The sequence below is a fragment of the Notechis scutatus genome, chromosome 3 (genome assembly GCF_049901735.1).
Source record: "Notechis scutatus isolate UNSWTSFEM ecotype Mainland chromosome 3, rNotScu1.2, whole genome shotgun sequence".
Taxonomy (NCBI): Eukaryota; Metazoa; Chordata; class Lepidosauria; order Squamata; family Elapidae; genus Notechis; species Notechis scutatus.
In genome coordinates, this window is record NC_142011.1 from 106873185 (window position 1) to 106894539 (window position 21355).

Genomic DNA, 21355 nt, shown 5'->3' on the forward strand with positions numbered 1-21355 from the left:
TGGATTGGTAGTCCAATGTGTTCATCACGACCGTGGCGTTGCCTTTGTCTGCTGGAAGAATGATTATGTTGTTGTCTTTCCTCAAGTTGGTGAGTGCTTTTTGTTCTTCTCTGTGTAAGTTGCTTCTGGGTGGACTGCTGTAGCAGAGGACGTTGGTGACTTCAAGTTTGATTTTGTTGGCTACAACTGGGTTAATTTTGGTTAGGCTAGCTTCAACTCCACATATAATGTTTTCAGTGGGGATGCATTTGGGGGCGACTGCAAAGTTGAATCCCTTGGAAAGGACATTGGTTTCTGCTCTGGTGAGGGTTCTGTCTGATATGTTGTGAACTGTTTGTTTCATGCGTTGTTGTGGGAGGGGTTGGGCTTCTGGTGTTTCTCTAATCTGTGGAGTTTGCTGGTGTGTGTGTCTGTCTTGTGGGAGGTTTCTGTTTCGGCTCTCCAGAGGGCCAGTTGTTTGGATTTGTTCCAGAGTGCTGGGTGGATTTTGTTGCTGAGTTTGAAGTGGAGAGTAAGTAGGTCCCTGTTGGTTTGGTCTAGTAGGAATCTTTTCCTGTGGAGTTCGTTTCTGATTAGGGCTTTTCAGGTTCTTTTCAGGATCCTTTCAGTGGCTGAGGTTTTGGAATGAAATTTGAGTTGAAATCATGTCGGGATCACTTTTTTGTCTCGGCAATTGTGTAGGAATGTGAGATCACATAAGATGGTGGCTCTTCGGACTTCGAGTTTCTCGTAGGTCCTGGTCAGCTGGAAGGTTTCCTCCCTGTAGAGGTATGATATTTGTTTTCGTAGATTTTCACAGGTACAGGTATGCAGGTCTTGGCGTGTTCGGGTCTTTTCCCAAACTGTCTGTGTGTCTATCAGCCTCCTGTGTTGTAACGACTCAGCCAGTACCTCAGCCACACAGGTTCTTACAAAAAAGCCAACTAATCTGCAAACATCAACTCAATCAACCAATCAAGAAATAACAACACAATCAACCAGCCTGCTTACAACAGAGCCAGCACACCACACCTCCCCACCAGTATTTATAGAGACGGCAGCTCCAATCACGCTTTGCTCGCACAAGCACGAAGCCGAAAGCACCAGCCTGAAGATGGTGAGTGGGACCTCGTCGAAACGTCGCCAAGATACTCTCAATCTAATACAGGAAAAGACCCGAACACGCCAAGACCTACATACCTGTACCCATGAAAATCTATGAAAATACACACACACACACACACACACACACACATCATACATATGCACACATTTCTATTCTTTGTGTTTCTTAATACAGGTAGTCCATGACTTACAACAGTTCATTTAGTGACCGTTCAAAGTTACAACAGCACTAAACATAGGACTTATGGCCATTTTTCACAGTTACAACCTTTGCAGCATCCCCATGGTCATGTAATCAAGATTCTTGGCAACCGGTTCATATTTATGACCCTTGCTGTGTTCCAAGGTTACCTGATCACTTTTGTCGTCCTTCTGACAAGCAAAGTCAATGAGGAATCCCAATTCACTTAAACAACTGTGGTGATTCACTTAACAGCTGTGGCAAGAAAGGTCATAAAATGGGGCAAAACTCACTTAACAAATGTCTTACTTAGCAATATAAATTTGGAGCTCAATTGTAGTCATAAGTCAGGGACTACCAGTACTGTTATTTTTTTTTCTATTTAATAAATAAGGATAGAAAGTTGAATTTTTTTAAAAAAGTATTCATAGTTTTAATCATTTGCACAGTATTTTCTGCATGAGGACAGCTCAATCGGTGGGAACTGAGTCCTTGCTGTAGCATGTCTATAACCACACAGTACCATTTCGAATTGTAGAGGGTGTTCATCTTAATGACTGCTATTCTATACAAAACCAAACAAGTCACAGCCACCTGCATATAGAAAACTCTTAAGTATTTGGTTGCCCAACCCTTGAGGCATGAGAGATTTTATGAGAAAGTGTTTAAAATGCTGATGGTCTTACTGGAAGATTGGAGAAAAGGAATTGGTCCACATCAGGGTGGGATACGACAGGGTTAACTACCAGTTTGGGATTTACGAGCTTCTCTGCAGGCTGCGAGCCGTGCACCTGTAAATCGTCATCAGCAGCTGCCTGCAGAGAAGCAGCCTTTGAAACAGCCCTCTTTTCTTGCTTTTCTAACTGCAGCTGTGCCTCGTTCGGTAGCTGAAGTTGAAAAATCAGGAAATAAAGATCAGGTAAGAGCCCAGGTGGGTGGACGGGCAAAAACATCAGTAGACATAGAACCGGTTCTATGTCTGCTGCTTTTCAGAGCTACCGGTTCTACAGAGGTGGACAGAACCAGTAGAAACCCACCCCTGGTTCACACCTCCTTCACTTAGATGCATGGAATATAGAAGTTTATATTCTCATGCCATGGTTTAGTACAGTGGTCCCCAACCTTTTTTGTACCAGGGACCAGTTTCACGCAGAAACACTTTTTCAAGGACTGGGGGGAGAGTCCGAGTTTGGTGTTTGCTTGCAGACGTTTCATTACCTGACTAGGTAACATCTGATGTTGTTACCTAGTCGGGTAATAAAACATCTGCCAGCAAACCACCAAGTTCAGGGAGCGCCAATGCCTCCTCATTGCAACCCTGAGCGACAGATATTCTCTTCTATTGGGACATTTAAAACGGAGGGTTTCAGCTGCAGATTCAGGAACTGCGCCGGGCTGAGGAGCGCCTTCAAAACTGAGCGCTGGGCGGCGGCGGCCCATGGCTGTCTCCGCGGCTCAGGACAAGTCCCTGCAGGACGGCTGAGAAGCCCGCCTCTCGGCCCTGCCTCCCTCAGCCTCATCCCTCAGGTGTCTGCCTCGTTCCTCTCTCAGTCGCTCTCTCGCTCCTCCACCAGCCCAGGAGGAAACCGCTTCAAAGAAGCCGGCAGGGTGGCTTTTCCTGTCAGCGCAACTCCTCCGAGCGCCCGTTCACCCCCACCCGCCGCCCGCAGTTCAATCCAGTGCTCAGTTCTGCCTGCCTGCCTGCCTACCTTCGTTTCTGGTTGTTTCGAGCAGCTTCGGCTGAGAAAAAGAGGCGAATAGTTATTATTCTCAGCCGAAGCTGCTCCGAAACAACCAGAAACGAAGGCAGGCAGGCAGGCAGAACGGAGCACTGGATTGAACCTGGATTGATTGGCGGCGGGGTGGGGGTGAACGGGCGCTTCGGGGAGCTGCGCCGACAGGAAAAGCCACCCTGCCGGCTTCTTTGAAGCAGTTTCTTCCTGGGCTGGTGGAGGAGCGAGAGAGCCACTGAGAGAGGAACGAGGCGGGAGGAAACCGAAGCCACTGAGCCGGAGAGCAGGACAGGCTTTGGTTGCTTCCTCTCTCCCCTTCTTTCATTTGTGTCCTTGATCCCTGATCCCAGCAGCATTCACCGAAGGCGAAGAAAGCCGCCATTTTTTTTTTATTTTTTATTTTTATTTTCTTTGCGGCCCGGTGCAAAGTGATCCACGGACCGGGACCGGTCCGTGGCCCGATGGTTGGGGACCCCTGGTTTAGTATATTAAAAACAAATTAAGCATTTACTTTAGTCTCTAAAGGGTTATTCTTAGGTTTATATTTTGTGGGTTTAGGTTAAAAGATTTGTGGGGGAGACACTGGTGTAGAATAGGATCTTTTTAATTGTCAAACCAAAACTCTTGCAAAACAGATTCTCCTTAGCTTTAAAATTATAGAAACCTGATATAGATAAATATTATTTTAATCCTGATGGTCACAGGCTTGGCAGGAATAGGTGCCAAGTTTAAAGTAAGATAGGTTTGTGCTTGGCAAATTTCAGTGAGATGAGACCATCAAAAACAGATGTGAGTAACGATGATTCAGAGTTTACAGTATATAATTAGTCAGAAATCCACATGGATGGCCTTTGATGCAGATCTAACTGGGAGGTTGCTAGCTGTGAAGAAGTTCACCCTTCATTGTCTCTTTGGATTTTCCTGAATGTCATAAGACACATAGCTCTTTCTTATTTTCTCTGATTTTTCTTAAAGTCTTGAATGTTCTTTGATTGCTTCATCTTATGTAATTATGTTGCTTCTTTATACTGTCCTAGAATAAAGCCTGAAGCATTAATGTGAGTGACGTTACTGCTTCCAAATACAGAAAAATGTGTGACCTGACACACAGGGCTGGGTCAAAGCAATACAGCATTTATAAGCATGTAAGTTCTCATTTGTAACCTGACATAACATAGCTAGACCACTGGAAATAAGGAAGCCTAACCCTCCGGGAAAAAAACCAAAAACAAATTTAGCTCCTTAAATTTTTAACGCGTGTGTGAAAAATTAAAAATGAAACTTGTAAGTATATAGTCTACTACTGACCTAAAATTAGGGCACAAAGGAAGTGTGTTCATACTGAGGGAAAACTACAGGAGTGGCAGAACCTAGACTGCTTCATACCCTCTGGGAATGAAATTACTCTTCCATTTTTCAGAAGAATATATTTTCTATTGTATTCTATTAGGTTCTGTTCTGTTCCACTCCATCCCACCCAACCCCACCCCATCCAGTGGTGGTGTGCTACCGGTTCGGCTGAACCAGTAGTAAAAAAAAAAAAAGCCTCCGACGATCAGCTGAGAGGAAGGAAAAAAAGCCTCTGACAATCAGCTGAGAGGAGAAGGAAGAGAAAAGCGCAGGATCGGCCCTCCCACGCACCCCTGCGCTTTTCTCTTCTTTATCCTATCAGCTGATTGGCACTGCAGGCCTCAGCTGGTGTGGGGAAAGCTATGCGTGTGCGTGTTAGGCAAAGCACGCCCACCAAGCCACGCCCACCGAACCAGTGGTAAAACAATTTGAATCCCACCACCGATCCCATCCCATCCCACCCTATGACTCTATCATTCTATGTCATTTTGAAGCAAAATCAACAGCTGGCAGATGTGGAATGTTTGGAACAGTCATTTTTGTGAAAGAAAAGAAGGAAACAGACACCTTCACAAGAGGTTCTCCAATCACCATAGAGACTGGACATGTTTTCTCATCTTGGTGGGATGCATAGGCATCTGATGCCCACTGATCCACATAATCTTTTGGGGTGAAGAGACCACAGTCCACAATGCTGTTCCTTTCCTCAAACGGCTCACAAATGCCATCACCTTCGTGGACATAGCACAGGCTTGGTTCACCTGCAATAGCCAAAAGTATGCTAGGATGATAAATCTCAAATTTTATATCTATCATTTAGGTATAATCTTCCTCCTTTCTCCTCATGCCTGAAAGGTACATTTGCAAAAGTTCACTGTGAACAGATGAAGAATTCGAAATTCCATAAATATTGATCCAGGAAAATTTGAGCGACATCCTTTTAAATGCCAATTATTTACACTGTTCTGATTTTGTTTTGTTTTTCTCCAAAATGGAAAGAAATTTAAAGAAAGCCATACAGGTAATCCTCAACTTATAACAGTTCATTTAGTGACTGTTCAAAGTTACAACAGCACTGAAAAAAGTGACATGACTTTTTCAAATATACGACCTTTGCATGTTGATGTGATCAAAATTTGGATGCTTGGGAACTAGTTCATATTTACGACCGTTGCTGTGTCCCAAGGTTATGTGATCACTTTTTACGTGACTTCTGACTTCTGACAAGCAAAGTCAATGGGGAAGCCAAATTCATTTAACAACAGGGTTACTAACTTATCAACTTAACAACTGTGGCAAGACAGGTCGTAAATTGGGACAAAACTCACTTAACAAATGTCTCACTTAACAGCAGAAATTTGGGCTCAATTGTGGTCGTAAATCAAGGACTACCTGTACTCTTATGGGGAGGATAAATCAACTGCCTTCCTTAGAAACCAGTATCTTAGCTTAGACTTTTTTAAAAGTATTTAAAATGTACTCTTTATTCATGATCTTACTTTTTTCAGTTTTGAGGCGGAATATGATGTGCTAAATGAGCAGCAAATATCTCCTAGTATCATGAGGAATACCCATAGCAAATTGTAGAGAGGCAGAGTTTGGTATAAAGAGAAGGGATGCTCGGAGCACATTCTTTGGAATGGCTGAATTCTAAGAAAGCTCATAAAACATCTTCCAACTTCACACTGCCTTCAATGAATGACTAACAACACTGGCTCCACAAATTCCAAGGTAAATCACTGAGCCATATTGCCTTTTCACTGTTCTAAAGAGCTAAAAGCAATGGAATATTAAGATTCAACCTGTAGTAAAAATAGCAGAATGTCTAGGAACTGATTCTATTCTATTCTGTTCTGTTCTTTTCTGTCCTATGCTGTCCAGTGCCATCATCCCATCCAGTCCCCTCCCATTCCATCCCCTCCCATTATGCTAATCTTCCTACCACTGTTGTATTTGCATGATTACAAAAATTGGTGTTTTTTTTAAAGCATTCTTTGTGTGCACCATATGACCTTTTGACTATATTGTCATAGCTGTATCAATTTGGATACCATAATGGAGGGATCTAAAGGAATCAAGATGGGCAACTTCATGTCAGGATCATAATTGATATGAAATTCAAATTCAAATTTAAATTTCTGAACTCTGCCAAATCTCAGATACAAGATTCAAAAATTTGTAGGTAAGTAAGACAAGGCTACAGCAAAATTAAAATAAACTGAATAGCAATGGGCTAATGTTTCTAGACTCACCAATACAGTGGTATCCTCTTTCTTGTTTACAGTTTCTAGAGCAACCATCCCCATCTAATAGGTTTCCATCATCGCATTCCTCTACAAGACTCCTAGGAAAATAATATTAGCATTCTTAACGTTTATATAATACTTAGAGCATTTGGAACTCATATGCATTATCTTTTTCACCTCCTTATCAAAGCGTCTCCAGGGAAGGACACAGCTGGCTGAACTACGGTATAAATTCCCATTTTAAAAAATCAATTTTATTCTCACAGAGAGGCAGAGCTAATATGGAACTATCCTAATTTGGGCCAGAAATCCTTTAAACAAGAATATTCTAAGGGTCTTCCAGAAGCACTGTGGGGAGAAGTGGGGAGTATTTCTGGAAAACAAACTGTCCGAGTACTGTAGCAGTCATTTTCAAAAATTGGAACTTACCTGCTTACTTGCCCATCCCCGCAGTAGGAAGAGCCATGGATATGGAACAGAGATGGGGAGGCTTCACTTACAGCAGCTCCTGCTACAGCCTGCACTTGGTACTGGTATCGCTGGCCTATTGTGACTTCCCTGGGGAAGAAAGTAAGCAGAATTATACTTTATTGAATGAAGCAAGCCATAGAGGGCAACTCTACGTTGCACAGTAGGAAAAAGCAGTTATGGTCCATAGATTCAAAGTACCCCATTTCCTCCAGTGACCTATTTCCACATTCTAAGGATACCTCATGTATCTATAAAACCTATCAGGCAGAAAAACTGTGGCTACTCAAAATGGAACTTTTCATGCAAGTAACACAGAGGAACTTAATAAATTGGTGTTTAAATTTTGTGTTTCTGCAATATCCCAAGAAGAAAATAGTTTACCGGTTTCGAATTTTGGAAGAAATTTGTCTTCCTGGAAAAATCTTACAGAATTTCTAGTCAGGGAGATAGAGAATGGCTTGCTTCCTACTGAAAAGGGGGAGAAGACTGGTCTTTTACAATGTGAGCCCAGAACTCCTTAACAAAGTAGAACAGTTGGAAATCCCTTCAAATCCTAACATTAACCTGGAATGTTCAGATGAAATCTTGCTTTTAGGGCCATTCCACTATCAGTCCTTCTAATTGGGGATCAAGATTTGCTAACTAGGATGCCATCTTAGACATTAAATGATGAAAGACATACTGGAGGAGATCCCATATCTGCAATAAAACCCAGTCCAACCATGTTGCTTTGCCAATGCACATTTTCATCCAGGAAAGTATATCTTTCGCAGTGTGAAAAAAGAGGTATGTTCCTCATTGAAGCAGCCTGAATGCTTCTAATTGACTTTGTAAAGTTTTGTTCTCTTTTTGCCTTTACAGACATCTCTTGGCCACTGTCTTGTCCTGGCATATAAACACATACTGTTTCTAGGTAGACATTAGGAAAACCAACCAGAGTTTATAGATGTCAGTGATATGTGATGATTGTTCATACAATCCCACTTTTGCTGTTTAGGCTTTCAAAGGGGTTTCTCAATCCAAAAGATTAGCAACTGCAGTGAATGTCTTAGGTTACTGACTGTTAACAACCAGAGAATAATGTCTACCATATCAAGTAATGAACAAGTGAAAAAGCTGCCGACATTACAATAGATGTGATACTTTATAAAACAGAATAGAAAACACTGCTGGGATTTCATATGATATTTTAAAATATTCCATTGAAACCATTACAGATCCTAGTACTCAGGCAAGATTACCGTATTTGCCGGCGTATAAGACGACTTTTTTGCCCTAAAAACATGCCTCCAAGTGGGGGTGGTCTTATCACGCCGGTAAATCATTGTCACTCGGTGCAAGAGCGACGGGCGGAGCTCCGCAACTTGCGAAGCCCCTTCAAGCCCAGCCGGAGTCTCTTCCTCCTCCTCCCACCCACCCACCCACCCTCCGCCCGGCTCGGGCGCTTGCGGAGGCCAATCTGGAGGTGGGGTGGGGGTGGAGCGGGAGGGTCTCTGGCGGGGTCGCTTCACCCAGCCAGCCCGAGCCGCGTAATGGCCGGGAGTGGGGGAGAGAAGGTGGTGGGGTGGACTGTGGCGCCCCTCCTTCTGGGCAGCGGGCGGGGGCGGCAATTTGCTCCTCCCGCTTCTCCCTCCTCTTTGAAAGACCGGGAGGGCTGTGCTTGGGGCGGGGGTGTCCTCAGGAAGTTCCTGATGGGACCCCGCTGGGCAGGGCCACCCGGCTCCCGAGCTGCTTTCCAGGGTCCCCTTGGGAAGAAAAGGGTCCGGTGGGCGGTGGAAGAAGGCGAGCGCCCTCCTCCGCCCCCTGTCCCATCCCGTCCCTCCTCTTGTCCCCTCCTCCCTCCCCGCTTAAGAGAGAAAGATCCGCCTCCCCTGCACCGAGCTTCCACCCGCGCCGCGTCTCCCGGCCAGCGCGCGCTTGCGACTTGGGAACCGGCCAAGCGACTTTAAAACCGAGCAGAGGCCAGAGATAGCCGGAATTACCCTCCACACCACACACACACACACACACACACACACACACACACACACAGAGAGAGAGAGTTGGCAGCTGTCCATCCCCCACCCTTGAGTCCCGATGGCACGCACGCGGGCTGTCACAAAGAAAGGGAGGGAATTGAGTGCCAGCCTGAGAAAGGCGAAGCTGCCTCTCTAAAGCATTTTGGTGGCTTTGTAAGTTTGGGGGAAAGGGGTTGGGGTGTCAATCAAGAATTATATCCAGAATACCCCAAGTGTTACAACTTACCGTATTTGCCGGCGTATGAGACGACTTTTTGCCTTGAAAAGCATGCCTCCAAGTGGGGGGTCGTCTTATACTGCGAGTATATAACAAAAACTATATTTTGAGTGGAAATGTTGGGGCTCGTCTTATACGCCCAGTCGTCTTATACGCCGGCAAATACGGTAGTTGTTTTCTGGTTTGAACAAGAAATAATTAAAGGGAAAGCTACTGCTTTGGAATTTATATATGGCAAGGTACAATCTCTCTTCAATTTGCAGTAGCAATTTCCAGAGAGATATGCTGCTGTGTCAGGTGGAGGGAACTTTCTCTAAATTGACCAGGGATCCTTCTGAAGCGTAAGTCAGTAAATAATGTGATATAGAACTAATCAGGGGTGGGATACGACAGGGTTAACTACCGGTTCGGGATTTACGAGCTTCCCTGCATGATGTGAGCCGCAAACCTGTTAATCGTCATTAGCATGCTGCGTGGAGAAGCAGCCTTTGAAACAGCCCTCTTTTCTTGTTTTTTTAACTGCAGCTGTGCCTTGTTTGGCAGCTGAAGTTGAAAAATCAGGAAACAAAGATCAGGTAAGAGCCCGGGTGGGCAAAAACATCAGCAGACATAGAACCGGTTCTATGTCTGCTGCTCTTCAGAGCTACCGGTTCTACAGAGGTGGACAGAACCGGTAGAAACCCACCCCTGGAACTAATCAAATAATACATAACAAAATACACCATTCTGTTGGATTTAAGTAATAAAAAATTATGTGAGGAAGTATATGTGCACATTTTAGGAGGCAAAATTCCTTTGGTTACAATCAGGGGTGGGCTTCAAAATTTTTAGCAAAGGGTTCTCTGCCCTGTTGCTGGGTGGGTGTGGTCATGGTGGGTGTGGCCTACTTGGCCTCCTGCACCATGGTGGGGGGTTGCCCTCTCCGGGCTCTGGAGACTTTCCTTGAGCCTCCGAGAGGGTGAAAACAGCCTCCCTGGGCTCTGGAAACTCTCTGGAAGCCGGAAACAGGCCCATTTCCAGCCTTCCCGAACTTCTGGGAGGCCCGTTTTTCACTCTCCCTAAGCTTCTGTGTGTGTCCTGCACTTACCTGCATCCAAAACCAGCCACATGGAGACTCCTGGGAGAGGCGCGGTGGGTGAGGCCAGCCAGGAGTGGGATTTGGGGGTTGTCCAAACTGCACAGAATCTTAGCTAGGGGCTTTCCTGAACCCTCAGCAGCCCACCCCTCATTATAGTGGAGGAGCAATGCTTGTAATGTATCTTTAAAATATCAAAATTATTGTATATAAGGACCAGAAACCTCAAACTGACTTTCTTGGAAAATACATTATGTTAAAAAAAATATAAAATATCTCTATGAATTTGTAAAGCTGGATAAGAAAAATTAAAATCATTTCCAAAAATATTTTTATTGAACATTGTAAAAGAAATTTAATGTGCCAGTATTAATGCTATAGTTTTTATTCAAGGGCATATATTATGGGAAACTGTTATTAAAGTATAATTCCTTCACGCATTATTTCCTTTTTGTATCCTCTTATCAGGGATGGGATTCAAATTTCTTAACAACCGGTTCTGTGGGCATGGCCTAATTTGTGGGTGCGGCTTGGTGGTCATGTGACTGGCTGGGCATGGCTTGTATGTAAATATGATAAATATTTATGTAAATATTGAATTTTTTATAAAAAAAGAGCAACTTTTACCCAAAATCAGGCAAAGCAGGCAGGAAGATTGAGTTGCTCGCAGAATCACAGATTCACTCAGAGATCTACCATTTTGCAATCTGCTACCTGAGTCTGCACTGAAAAATAAAAGCTTCAGTCCTAAGGAAGGTTCAGCTCTCCTTTTAGATTAGCTAGAAAGCAAGAAATCCAATGATTTCCTGTTTTCTAACTAATCTAAATCTCCCGGCACAGCAGAACAGCTGATGGTCGGGGGAAAGAAAAGGAAAAATAGCAACTTACCAAACGCAGGCAAGTTTGATGGCTTGCATTTCAGGTAAGGAGTGGGCGGGGAGGGACCAGCCAGTGGCACGATTTGCCGGTCTCCGAACTGGGCAGAATCATAACAACCGGTTCTATAGAACTGGTCCGACCAGGTAGAATCCCACCCCTGCCTTTTACCATGTGTGAAACCCAGTGCTACTGAATGCTTTCAAGTCTTAATAATTTATTCTTTCACGTATATAAAAAGAAGACCTGTAGTTTTCCATTCATTGGTGGGAACATAGCAATAGCAGAGACTAGGTTCTCCAGGAAAGAAGACTTTATTGCAGCATGAAATGTTCATTTGTATTCAATAAATTTTATCCATTTCAATTTGATAAATTAATTCTAGAAGGTCTGGATTGCAAAGAGAAAGCTTTTAAGGACAATATCTCTTCTTAGAGACAAAAGAAAGTACATGAAATTTAAACTGAACTTAGCCAAAAAGATAGGGAATCAACTGTTTCCTGGTATCAGAGATCATGAACTCCCCTCATCTCAATCTGTGGAAAGAATAATTCTAGAAACCATGCTAGCCACAGGGACAGGTGGGTCACAAATTTAGTTTTGTTGGATCTTTCCTGGGGGAGTCACCTTCCAGATTACTTGAATTTGATCTGCTCTCTGACCTGGTAACCAGGATCATTTACAGTTTGTTTGTTTTTAAAAATCATTCATATGGGAGGATGTCTGACTAACTTCAGTTCAGCATTCAATACCATCATTCCAGACACTCTGCTAAGTAAATTAAACCAACTAGCGGTACCTGAACACACTTGTAAGTAGATCATAAGCTTCCTAACAGACAGGAAGCAGCAGGTGAAGCTAGGCGGAATCATATCCGATACCTGTACAATCAGCACAGCCCCCCCCCAAGGCTGTGTGCTTTCTCCACTTCTCTTCTCCCTATATACCAATGACTGCATCTCAAACAATCCATCTGTTAAAATACTGAAGTTTGCTGATGGCACAACAGTGATTGGTCTCATTCGAGACAACGACGAATCCGCATACAGACAGGAGGTTATATACAAGTTGCCTCGTGGTGTAACTGGAACAATCTGGAACTGAAGACACTCAAAACCGTAGAAATGGTGGTAGACTTTAGAAGAAACCCTCCCATACTATCACCTCTTACAATACTGAACAACACAATATCAACAGTAGAGACCTTCAAATTTCTAGGTTCTACTATATCACATGCCCTAAAATGGACACCTAACATCAAAAACATCATCAAAAAAGCACAACAAAGAATGTTCTTTCTGCACCAACTCAGAAAGCTCAAACTGCCCAAGGAGCTGCTGATACAGTTCTACAGAGGAATTATTGAGTCTGTCATCTGCACCTCTATAACTGTCTGGTTTGGTTCTGCAATCCAACAGGACAGACACAGACTTTAGAGGATAATTAGGACTGCAGAAAAAACAATTACTACCCCCCTGCCTTCAGTTGAGGACCTGTATACTGCACGAGTCAAAAAGAGGGCTGTGAAAATATTTACAGACCCCTCACATCTGGACATAACTGTGTCAACTCCTACCCTCAAAATGACGCTATAGAGCACTGCACACCAGAACAACTAGACACAAGAACATTTTTTCCCCAAAAGCCATCACTCTGCTAAACAAATAATTCCCTCAACACTGTTCAACTATTTACAAAGTGTACACTACTATTACTGTTAATCTTCTCATCACTCCTTATCACCCATCCCCTCCCACTTGTGATTGTAGGACTGTAACGTTGTTGCTTGTATCCGTACGATTTATATTGACTGTTTCCTAGTATGATTTGATTATTGATTGTACCCTATGACTATCATTAAGTGTTGTACGTTATGATTCTTGATTCTTAACGAATGCATCTTTTCTTTATGTATACTGAGAGTATTTACACCAAGACAAATTCCTTGTGTGTCCAATCACACTTGGCCAATAAAGTATTCTGTTCTGTTCTGTTCTGTTCTGTTCTTTTCTATTCTATTCTATTCTATTCTATTCTATTATTCTATTCTATTCTATTCTATTCTATTCTATTCTATTCTATTCTATTCTATTCTATTCTATTCTATTCTATTCTTCCTACCCTCTGTCGACCTACCAACCTATCTGCTGCTGTTTATGTGCATCCTAGTTCTTGTTAACTTTGCTCCAATGGCAGAGCAGCATGGTCTAGAACAATTTGCCGTGGTCAATTTCCCGTGGGACAATTCAACATGAGACAATTCAAGAGAGGGACAACTTGAATTGCAGTGGGCCTTGCCTTGCTTTAGATTTGAACCTTCTCAAATTAACAGATTAACAGAGTTGGAAGGGACCTTGTAGGCCAGGGGTCCCCATCGCCGGTCAGCGGACCGGTACCGAACCGCGGAACAACCCCTTACCGGGTCGCTGGAAAGGCTGGGCGCGCCATCTTTTGGTAAAAAGCGCTTCCGGGTAGAGCTCACCGGAAGCGCTGTTTCGCCATAAAAGATGGCGGCGCTAGCTGCGGGTGAGCTTTTCCGGTAGAAAGCCATTTCTACCCGAAAAAGCATCACCAGAAAGCGCTGGCGCCGCCATCTTTTATGACGAACAGCGCCCGTGACGTCACCGAAGCGCCCCGTCATAAAAGATGGCGGCGCCCAGTTGACGCCGGCACTGGCCAGCGCGCCAGCTGATGTCGGAACCGGGTCCGCAAGGCCGAAAAGGTGGGGATCCCCTGTTGTAGGCCATCTAGTCCAGACCCCCACCCAAGCAGGAGACCCTACACCATTTCTGACAGATGACAGTCCAGTCTCTTCTTGAAAGCTTCCAGTGATGAAGCTCCCACAACTTCTGAAGGCAAGCTGTTCCACTGGTTGATTGCTCTCACTGTCAGAACATTTGTCCTTGTTTCCAGGTTGAATCTCTCCTTGTTCAATTTCCATCCATTATTCCTTGTCTGGCCTTCGGGTGCTTTGGAAAATAGCTTGACCCCTTTCTCTCTGTTGCAGCCCCAAAAATATAGGAACACTGCCATCATGTCTCCTTCTCTTCACTAGACTAGCCATGCCTACTTCCTGTAACCGTTCTTCATATGTTTTATTCTCCAGGCCCCTAATCATCCTTGTTGCTCTTCTCTGCACTTTTTCTAGAATCTCAAGTTAGAAGTCCTAGAGAGTGGAATGAACAGTAATTCTACTTGTCCCTCTCTTGAATTATCCTACACTGAAAGGTTATGTAGTGAGTTGTACCATGGCAAGTTGGCCGGGGCAGGTTGTCCCGTAGTGAGTCGGTCGCAGTGAGTTGTCCCAGATTATTTAGGATGGAAATGCTATTTTCTTTACCTATTTGTCACCTAAAGTATCACCAGATTAATTGAATGATAAGATTTCAGGTTAAGTATCATCTTTTCATTTTCAAGTTCTTAGATTCAGAGAAGGGAGAAAAAGGCTCTTTTAAGGTCAAGCTAAATCTAAACTGCTTTATTAGAAGCACTGATAACATGTGTTCCAATATTTATGAGGTCTTTTTTTTATAAGAGAATGCAGTGCAAGAGCAGTTGAGAGTTGGGATAGTTCATCTCTGTAAGTCTCCCATAGTGATAGAGTTTGAAATGCTACTGGCAAGTGCGCAAGCTAACTATTGCTCTGCACGCATTCTCAATGGATGACAAGTAGTTAAGAATGTAATGGAAATACGGAACTCAACCTTGTTTTTTGAGATAACTGCAGCCAAGCAGCCAAATGAAGGATTGAATAAAAATACAGCTATTAAACAGCTGGACATAGTCCACGTTTGTGCCATTATTAAAAGAATATACTTTTATTGTTGCTGTTTTAAAAATTCTACAATACTTTTCCAATAGCTGAAAGTGATTCAGAAATATAATGAGGGATTATTTAAACTTAATTTTTTTAAGACATTGATGTAGAGTATTTCATCCAATAAATCCCCAAATGGCTATCAGCAGTAACCAATAATGTGCAAAAAAATTAATATTCATTGTCAATATGCTGACCCAACCTACTACACAAACCAAAACAAAGGGTGTATTCTATGAATCCTTACCCCCCAAAATAAGGAATTCATGTCAGAGAAGACACATCCAGAAAGGCCCTGAGCTTCGTCTATTAAGCTGTCAAAACCAGACATGGCCAGATCTGTCCAGTATATCCAGCTTGTTCTCTAATATACAAATGGTTCCTTAGAAACGCCACTCCCAACAATTGAGGGAGAAAATTCTTACATGACATCTAGAATCACAGAGGCAGCCAAAGCAATTAGCATAACATCAATAAAGCGTGGCCACTTATCTGCAATAATTGTGTTTTCATAGAAATCTTCCAAAGTATATATTTATTTGTTGTTGCTGCCTTTCTGATTCCAAGTGAGAGGTTGTTTTTTTCCCAGTGGGAAATTCCTGCAAGCCTTGTCTCCAAGTACTAAAGGGAATCACTACCCTAAACAACTTTCTTCCTTTGCAACAGTTTGTAATCATCCAGTCAAAATGTAAAACTTAAGAAATGTAAGGGTAACATTGCTCCAGCTTTTATATCATTTCTGCTAATAATGAAAGACTGAAGAAATTGGAAACAGGGCCAGCCAACTCAACAGTGTTAAAAGCAGGCTAATGATAGGGGTGAATAACAAAGAAGAGATGGTCAACCTATTTTCCAGAGCATCTGGAGGCAGTACAAGATGGGAACTAATAGACGCAATGGATTGAAACTAATCAAGGAGAGATACAACCAAGAAATAAGGAGAAATTTCTTGAAGTGAGAACAAGTAATCAGTGGAATAGCTTGCTTCCAGAAGTTGTGGCTGCTCCATCACTGGAAGTTTTTGAGATGAGACTTGACAGCCATTTGTTTGAAATGGTACATGGGCTTGGGCTTGAGCATGGGATTAAATTAGAAGACCTCCAAGGTCCCTTCCAACTCAGTTATTCTGTTCTGTTATCAAGCAGGGTAGCACAACTTCTCCAGCTACCTACATGCAAATATTTGCAACACTCTGACATTAACATAAATGCATCTTAAAGTTCAAATGTTCAAGTATGAATCAATCATCTCATTGACTCTACTTTCATTGGACAGAACACTGGAATTATTATCAATTTTCTACATAATACGGGGGAAAGAGTTGGAGTCTTATTTTAAAAAAATGAAAGGAAAGGAAGAAAATGAAACACAAAGGAAGGCCAGAATGAGTTTGCAAAAGCCTTTGCATTCCTGAACACTAATCTTTTCACTCACTTGTCAATAAATGTCCTTCCTGTCTGCATCACCATTCCTGGGGATCCATCTTGGAATGGGGGGTCCCGCAGAATTCTGTACCTCACAGGTTTGCAGTTTGAACAAAGGAGACTGTGTGGTGTGGAGATCAACTGTGCAGCATCTATCTCCATCTTCTCATCAAAGGTATAAATCTTTATGCCAGACACCTTTTTGGTAAGGTTCAGTTTCACAGTGAGGGGAATGTCACAGAATGTATCCATTGGTCCAAGATGTACAGAATCTTCCTGCTCTGTCAGGATCTCAATGTCTGACAGTGCTTTGAAATTGGTGGAGAAATTTGTGGTCCATATCAGTAAAGAGTCAGAATACACAGGATATAGGAAGGAGAGTTCCAAAATGCAACCAAGAGGCTTAAGGCAAGGAGTGGTCATGCTCACATTAAACAAATTAAATTCAGGACTCCAGGCCTGCAAACTGGTTTCACAGGGTTGAGTTACATCAGGAGGACCTAAAAAGACAAAAAGAATGGAAGAGTTTTCTGGATAAGCAAAGTAAAGTGAAATTTTAAAAGCAGGGTCATAAGGAGAGGAGATTTGGAAATAAGGCCTACCTTCTCTTAATGAGTCAATTTTTTAAACTCACTTCAAATTTTATTTCTGATGTCAACATATAAATAAATTTGACTGGAGTATGGCATTATAATTTCTCATATAATATACTATTCCTGAAAAATTAGCATTCTACAAAGATGGGTAGAACAGAAAACTGAATAATAGTAATAGCAATAGCACTTAGGCTTATATACTGCTTCATAGTGCTATACAATCCTCTCTAAGTAGTTTACAGAGTCAGCATATTGTCCCGAACAATCTGGGTCCTTATTTTACTGATCTCAGAAGGATGGAAGGCTGAGTCAACCTTGAGCCAGTCAGAATCAAACTCCTTGCAGTTGGCAGAATTAGCCTGCAATACTACATTCTAACCACTGCGCCATCACAACTTTAATTGCTAAGAGCCCCCAGGGGAAAAAAAAAAAGAATAAAATGTTGTTTTTGAAGATGCATTTCCCCTGCCTTTCAAGAGGAAAATATAACACGTCTCTGTATTAACTTGTAAAAAATCTTCCCAATATGAAAGGACATGAATCTCTCAGATTTTAGACTTACTTCAGGACAAATGCTGCATATTAGAAATGAATTTTCAGGTTTCTGGAAGTCACACTCAACAACAACAATATAATAATAAACTAATTTTATATTACTTTTTTCCTTTGGCAAAATTTCCAACTTACATACAAAATGGATAAATTATGCTTGTGGAATCTTTGTATGCTGATTTAGAGTTTGCTTTTTGCACTGCTAACAACTGATATTTTGCTGCTCAATTTCATGGGAACAACCTAGGGTCATCTGGCATCCCTGATAATTCTCTTGTTGAAGTGTTCAGTATTGGAATATTTTGAGGGAACCAAATTAATCTCCAATACTGAACAATTCAACAAAAAAATAATCAGGGAAGCCATCGAAATAGAGAAACACCCCCATAACATGAATAAACGGGATGATACCTCCCGCCTACCAGACATCTGGAAACTAGCCCTTATCAACAAACAAGTCCCAGCCACAACAACCAACACTGGACTCAAAACAACACATAGCCATAGACTCAAACCCAAACCCACCCCATAGACGAAAGGCAACAACCGTCCAGAAACCAGACCACGGCCGCATCACCAGCTGCCACACACCCCAACTCCCAAACCAAGCAAACAGACACACGCCATGAACACATAGCCAGGCCTCAAACTCGGAGCCAAATCAAAACCTGGAATGTCACATCACAGCCACCCACTCAGGATATCACATCACAGAACTCAGGAGGCTATACCACAAAACCTCAGGATGTTATAACACAGCCAACAACCCAGGAGATTATAGCAGAAGACCCAGGATGTCCAAACAATAGAACTCAGAAGGTCATCACACAGCCCATTACCCAGGTTGTTACAACACAGGAGGCTGATAGACACACAGCCAATACCTCAGCCACACATGTTCTTACGAAAAAGCCAGCCAATCTGCAAACACCAACTCCATCAACCAATCAAAAAATGACAACACAGCCAACCTCCCCACCAGTATTTATAGAGAGACGGCAGCTCCGATCACACTTTGCTCGCACAAGCACAAAGCCGAAAGCACCAGCCTAAAGATGGCAAGGGGGACCTCCTTGAAATGTCGCCAAGATACTCTCAATCTTACACGGGAAAAGAGCAAACATGCCAAGAACTGCATATATATATATATATATTCTGGTTATATATACTCTGTGTGTGTGTGTGTGTGTGTACTTTTTCTTCTTCTTCTAATTGTGTCCAATTCTGAGTTTGCCCAGACAAGTCTCTGCAGTTTTCTTGGCAAGGTCTTTCCAGAAGCAGTTTGCCACTGCTCTTTCCTGAGGTTAAGAGTGAGGGACTGGTCCAAATATCTTCATGCACAAAGCAGGAATAGATCTCACAATATCCCAGTTTCTAGCCTTAACCACTCAACCAAATTGGCTCTCTATCTACATATATATACACACCCCAAAAGACAGCCAGATTTTTTTCTTCCTTTGTCATAATGCAGAAAACGGGGGGCAAGAAAGAGTTCAAAGAAGTTACAGCTCTCTAGTTTACCTTCTTTTCAAGTGAAATAATTGTAATTCTTTTTGGTTCACAAAAATATCATTGGCTCCATCTCTCTTCTAAGGACAGTAAAACAGGGCAGAATATTATGTGATCTACAGTATATCTCCCCACCAGCATCACTAAACTTTACTGAAAACACAAGAAAATAGAACTTCAGGTAGCATTGGGACAGAAAGCCTGGTGGGCACATAAGGATTCAAATATATTGTCCTAGACCAGGGGTGTCAAACTCGTGGCATCACGATAGCATCAGGTGACATATTGGGACTTTTTCCCCCTTTGCTAAACTGGGTGGGGGCAGGACCAGCACGTGACACATCCAGCCTGTGGGCCACGAGTTTGACCCCCTGTCCTAGACTATGTTGATTACTGTTGATTTCCCCACAATTCTCCTGACAAATGGGTTTAAAGAACAGGTCACAAGAGCATCTTACTTCCTGGTCTTGCCCAAGCAATTTCCATTCTGCAATACGGGCACAACAATGTTCACATGTTTTTGGCAGCATGTAAACACTGATGAAATAATGGCTGCATTCACATAAAAGATTTTGTTTGCTTTTGATTTTTAACCTTATCATGTAGAGTTATGTGCAAGGAATCCATTCAATGAATCATGCTTTTAAATCTTTAGTTTTACGTTAAGAATACAGGGAGTCCCTGACTTACAATTCTCCATTCAGTGACTGTTCGAAGTCCCTTATGACCATTTTTCACATTTGCTACCTTTGCAGGATCTCCATGATCAAAATCAAAATTATAACAGTTGCATTGTTCCAGGGTCATTTGTAATCTTCCCAGTTGACTTCCAACAAGTAAAGTCAATGGGGAAAGCCAGATTCCCTTAGAGATGCCATGATTCACTTAACTGCAGTTATTTCCTTATTAACAACTGTGGCAAAAAAGGTTGTAAAATGAGGTGCAATTCACTTAACAATTTCCTCGCTTAGCAATGGAAATTGGCGGCTCAATTGTGGCTGTATGTCAAGGACTGCCTGTATAGTCAATATACCAGCATGAATAACTTATTTATTATCCTGTAAATGTAGTATGGGATTTCCTTCTTTTTTATTTTTATAATCTTCCCTTTTCTCTCTCTCAATACCTACATATCAACTCACCTTTACAACAGTTTAAACAATCTATAGACTGGGGCCAGAAAGAGAAATTTTACTCAGAATGTTAAGTCAGTTGAAAGCTTGCACTGTTTCTTCTAAAGCTATACAGCAGCATATTTAACTTACATGATATTGTACTGATTCATATTGTTATTTCATTTTGTTTTTGAAGAGAAAGAGAAAAAGAAACTTCATTAGATCTCTTCCTCTGAATTCACTTCTCAAAGCTACCAAACAGCTGGAGACACTCAAAAGACTTTGCACACACTCCATTGAAGCTCTTCAAGTTTACTTATTGGCCTGTGTATTTTCTGACAGAATACACAGCAGCAGCGATGGGTTAGCCAGTCATATCTGATAATCCCTTTGTCATAGAAAAAAAGATCCAACCTTTACCTACTGCCTCCTTTGGAGTCCAATAGCCAGAAGAGTCACAGATTAGAGGAGAAGAGGCTTCATGTACATACTGGCTGAAAGTTCCATCTTCAGCACAATTTCCGCAGAGGTTCCCTGACTCTCTAAAAACAGAAAGGAGGGGAGAGAAGGAAGAGAAATGAATGTGTTCATTCCCTTTTCTTTCAGACATTATTTTCAGAATTCTACCTAACTTCTTTTAAATTATTGAGTTCCATGCCGCCATCTCAATGTATAACTTCCTACTTATATTTTCATGATTTCCTAATACAAGATATAGACAAAGTATGAGCATCCTACGTATGTGCCAATATTGTGTCTTATTTCTTAGTTGACGGGATGCAAGAAACTTTAAGGTAGTCTTAGATCAGGAACTTTAATTTTCATAAATTAGTATGGGATACAACTGGCTTTGGTGGCACTTCTGTCATATTGAGGAAATATGTCAAACTTATTTATCATCATTCACAGGGAATACTGAATGTAGCACAGCATGACTAAGACTGGCAATATAATGTACCCCTTCCATCTCTTATTAAAAGTGTTATTTGAAAGATTCAACTGACAAAAGCTATAATTAATAGCAGAGATAAATGTGAATTGGCCATCTGGTGTCGACCAGGATATCTTGAA

At 42.2% G+C, this 21355-nt stretch overlaps 1 protein-coding gene across 1 annotated transcript in view; it reads right to left on the reverse strand.

Moving 5' to 3' along the window:
* PAPPA2 (pappalysin 2) overlaps positions 1–21355 on the reverse strand; it is a 169967-nt gene that overhangs the window by 85783 nt on the left and 62829 nt on the right. The window contains exons 6-10 of the mRNA XM_087960905.1: positions 20705–20826; positions 16523–17012; positions 7044–7172; positions 6621–6712; positions 4936–5129 (exon numbers count right to left, since the gene is read on the reverse strand). Of these exons, the coding sequence (XP_087817031.1) occupies positions 4936–5129; positions 6621–6712; positions 7044–7172; positions 16523–17012; positions 20705–20826 (1027 nt within the window). The remainder of the gene's footprint in view (positions 1–4935; positions 5130–6620; positions 6713–7043; positions 7173–16522; positions 17013–20704; positions 20827–21355) is intronic.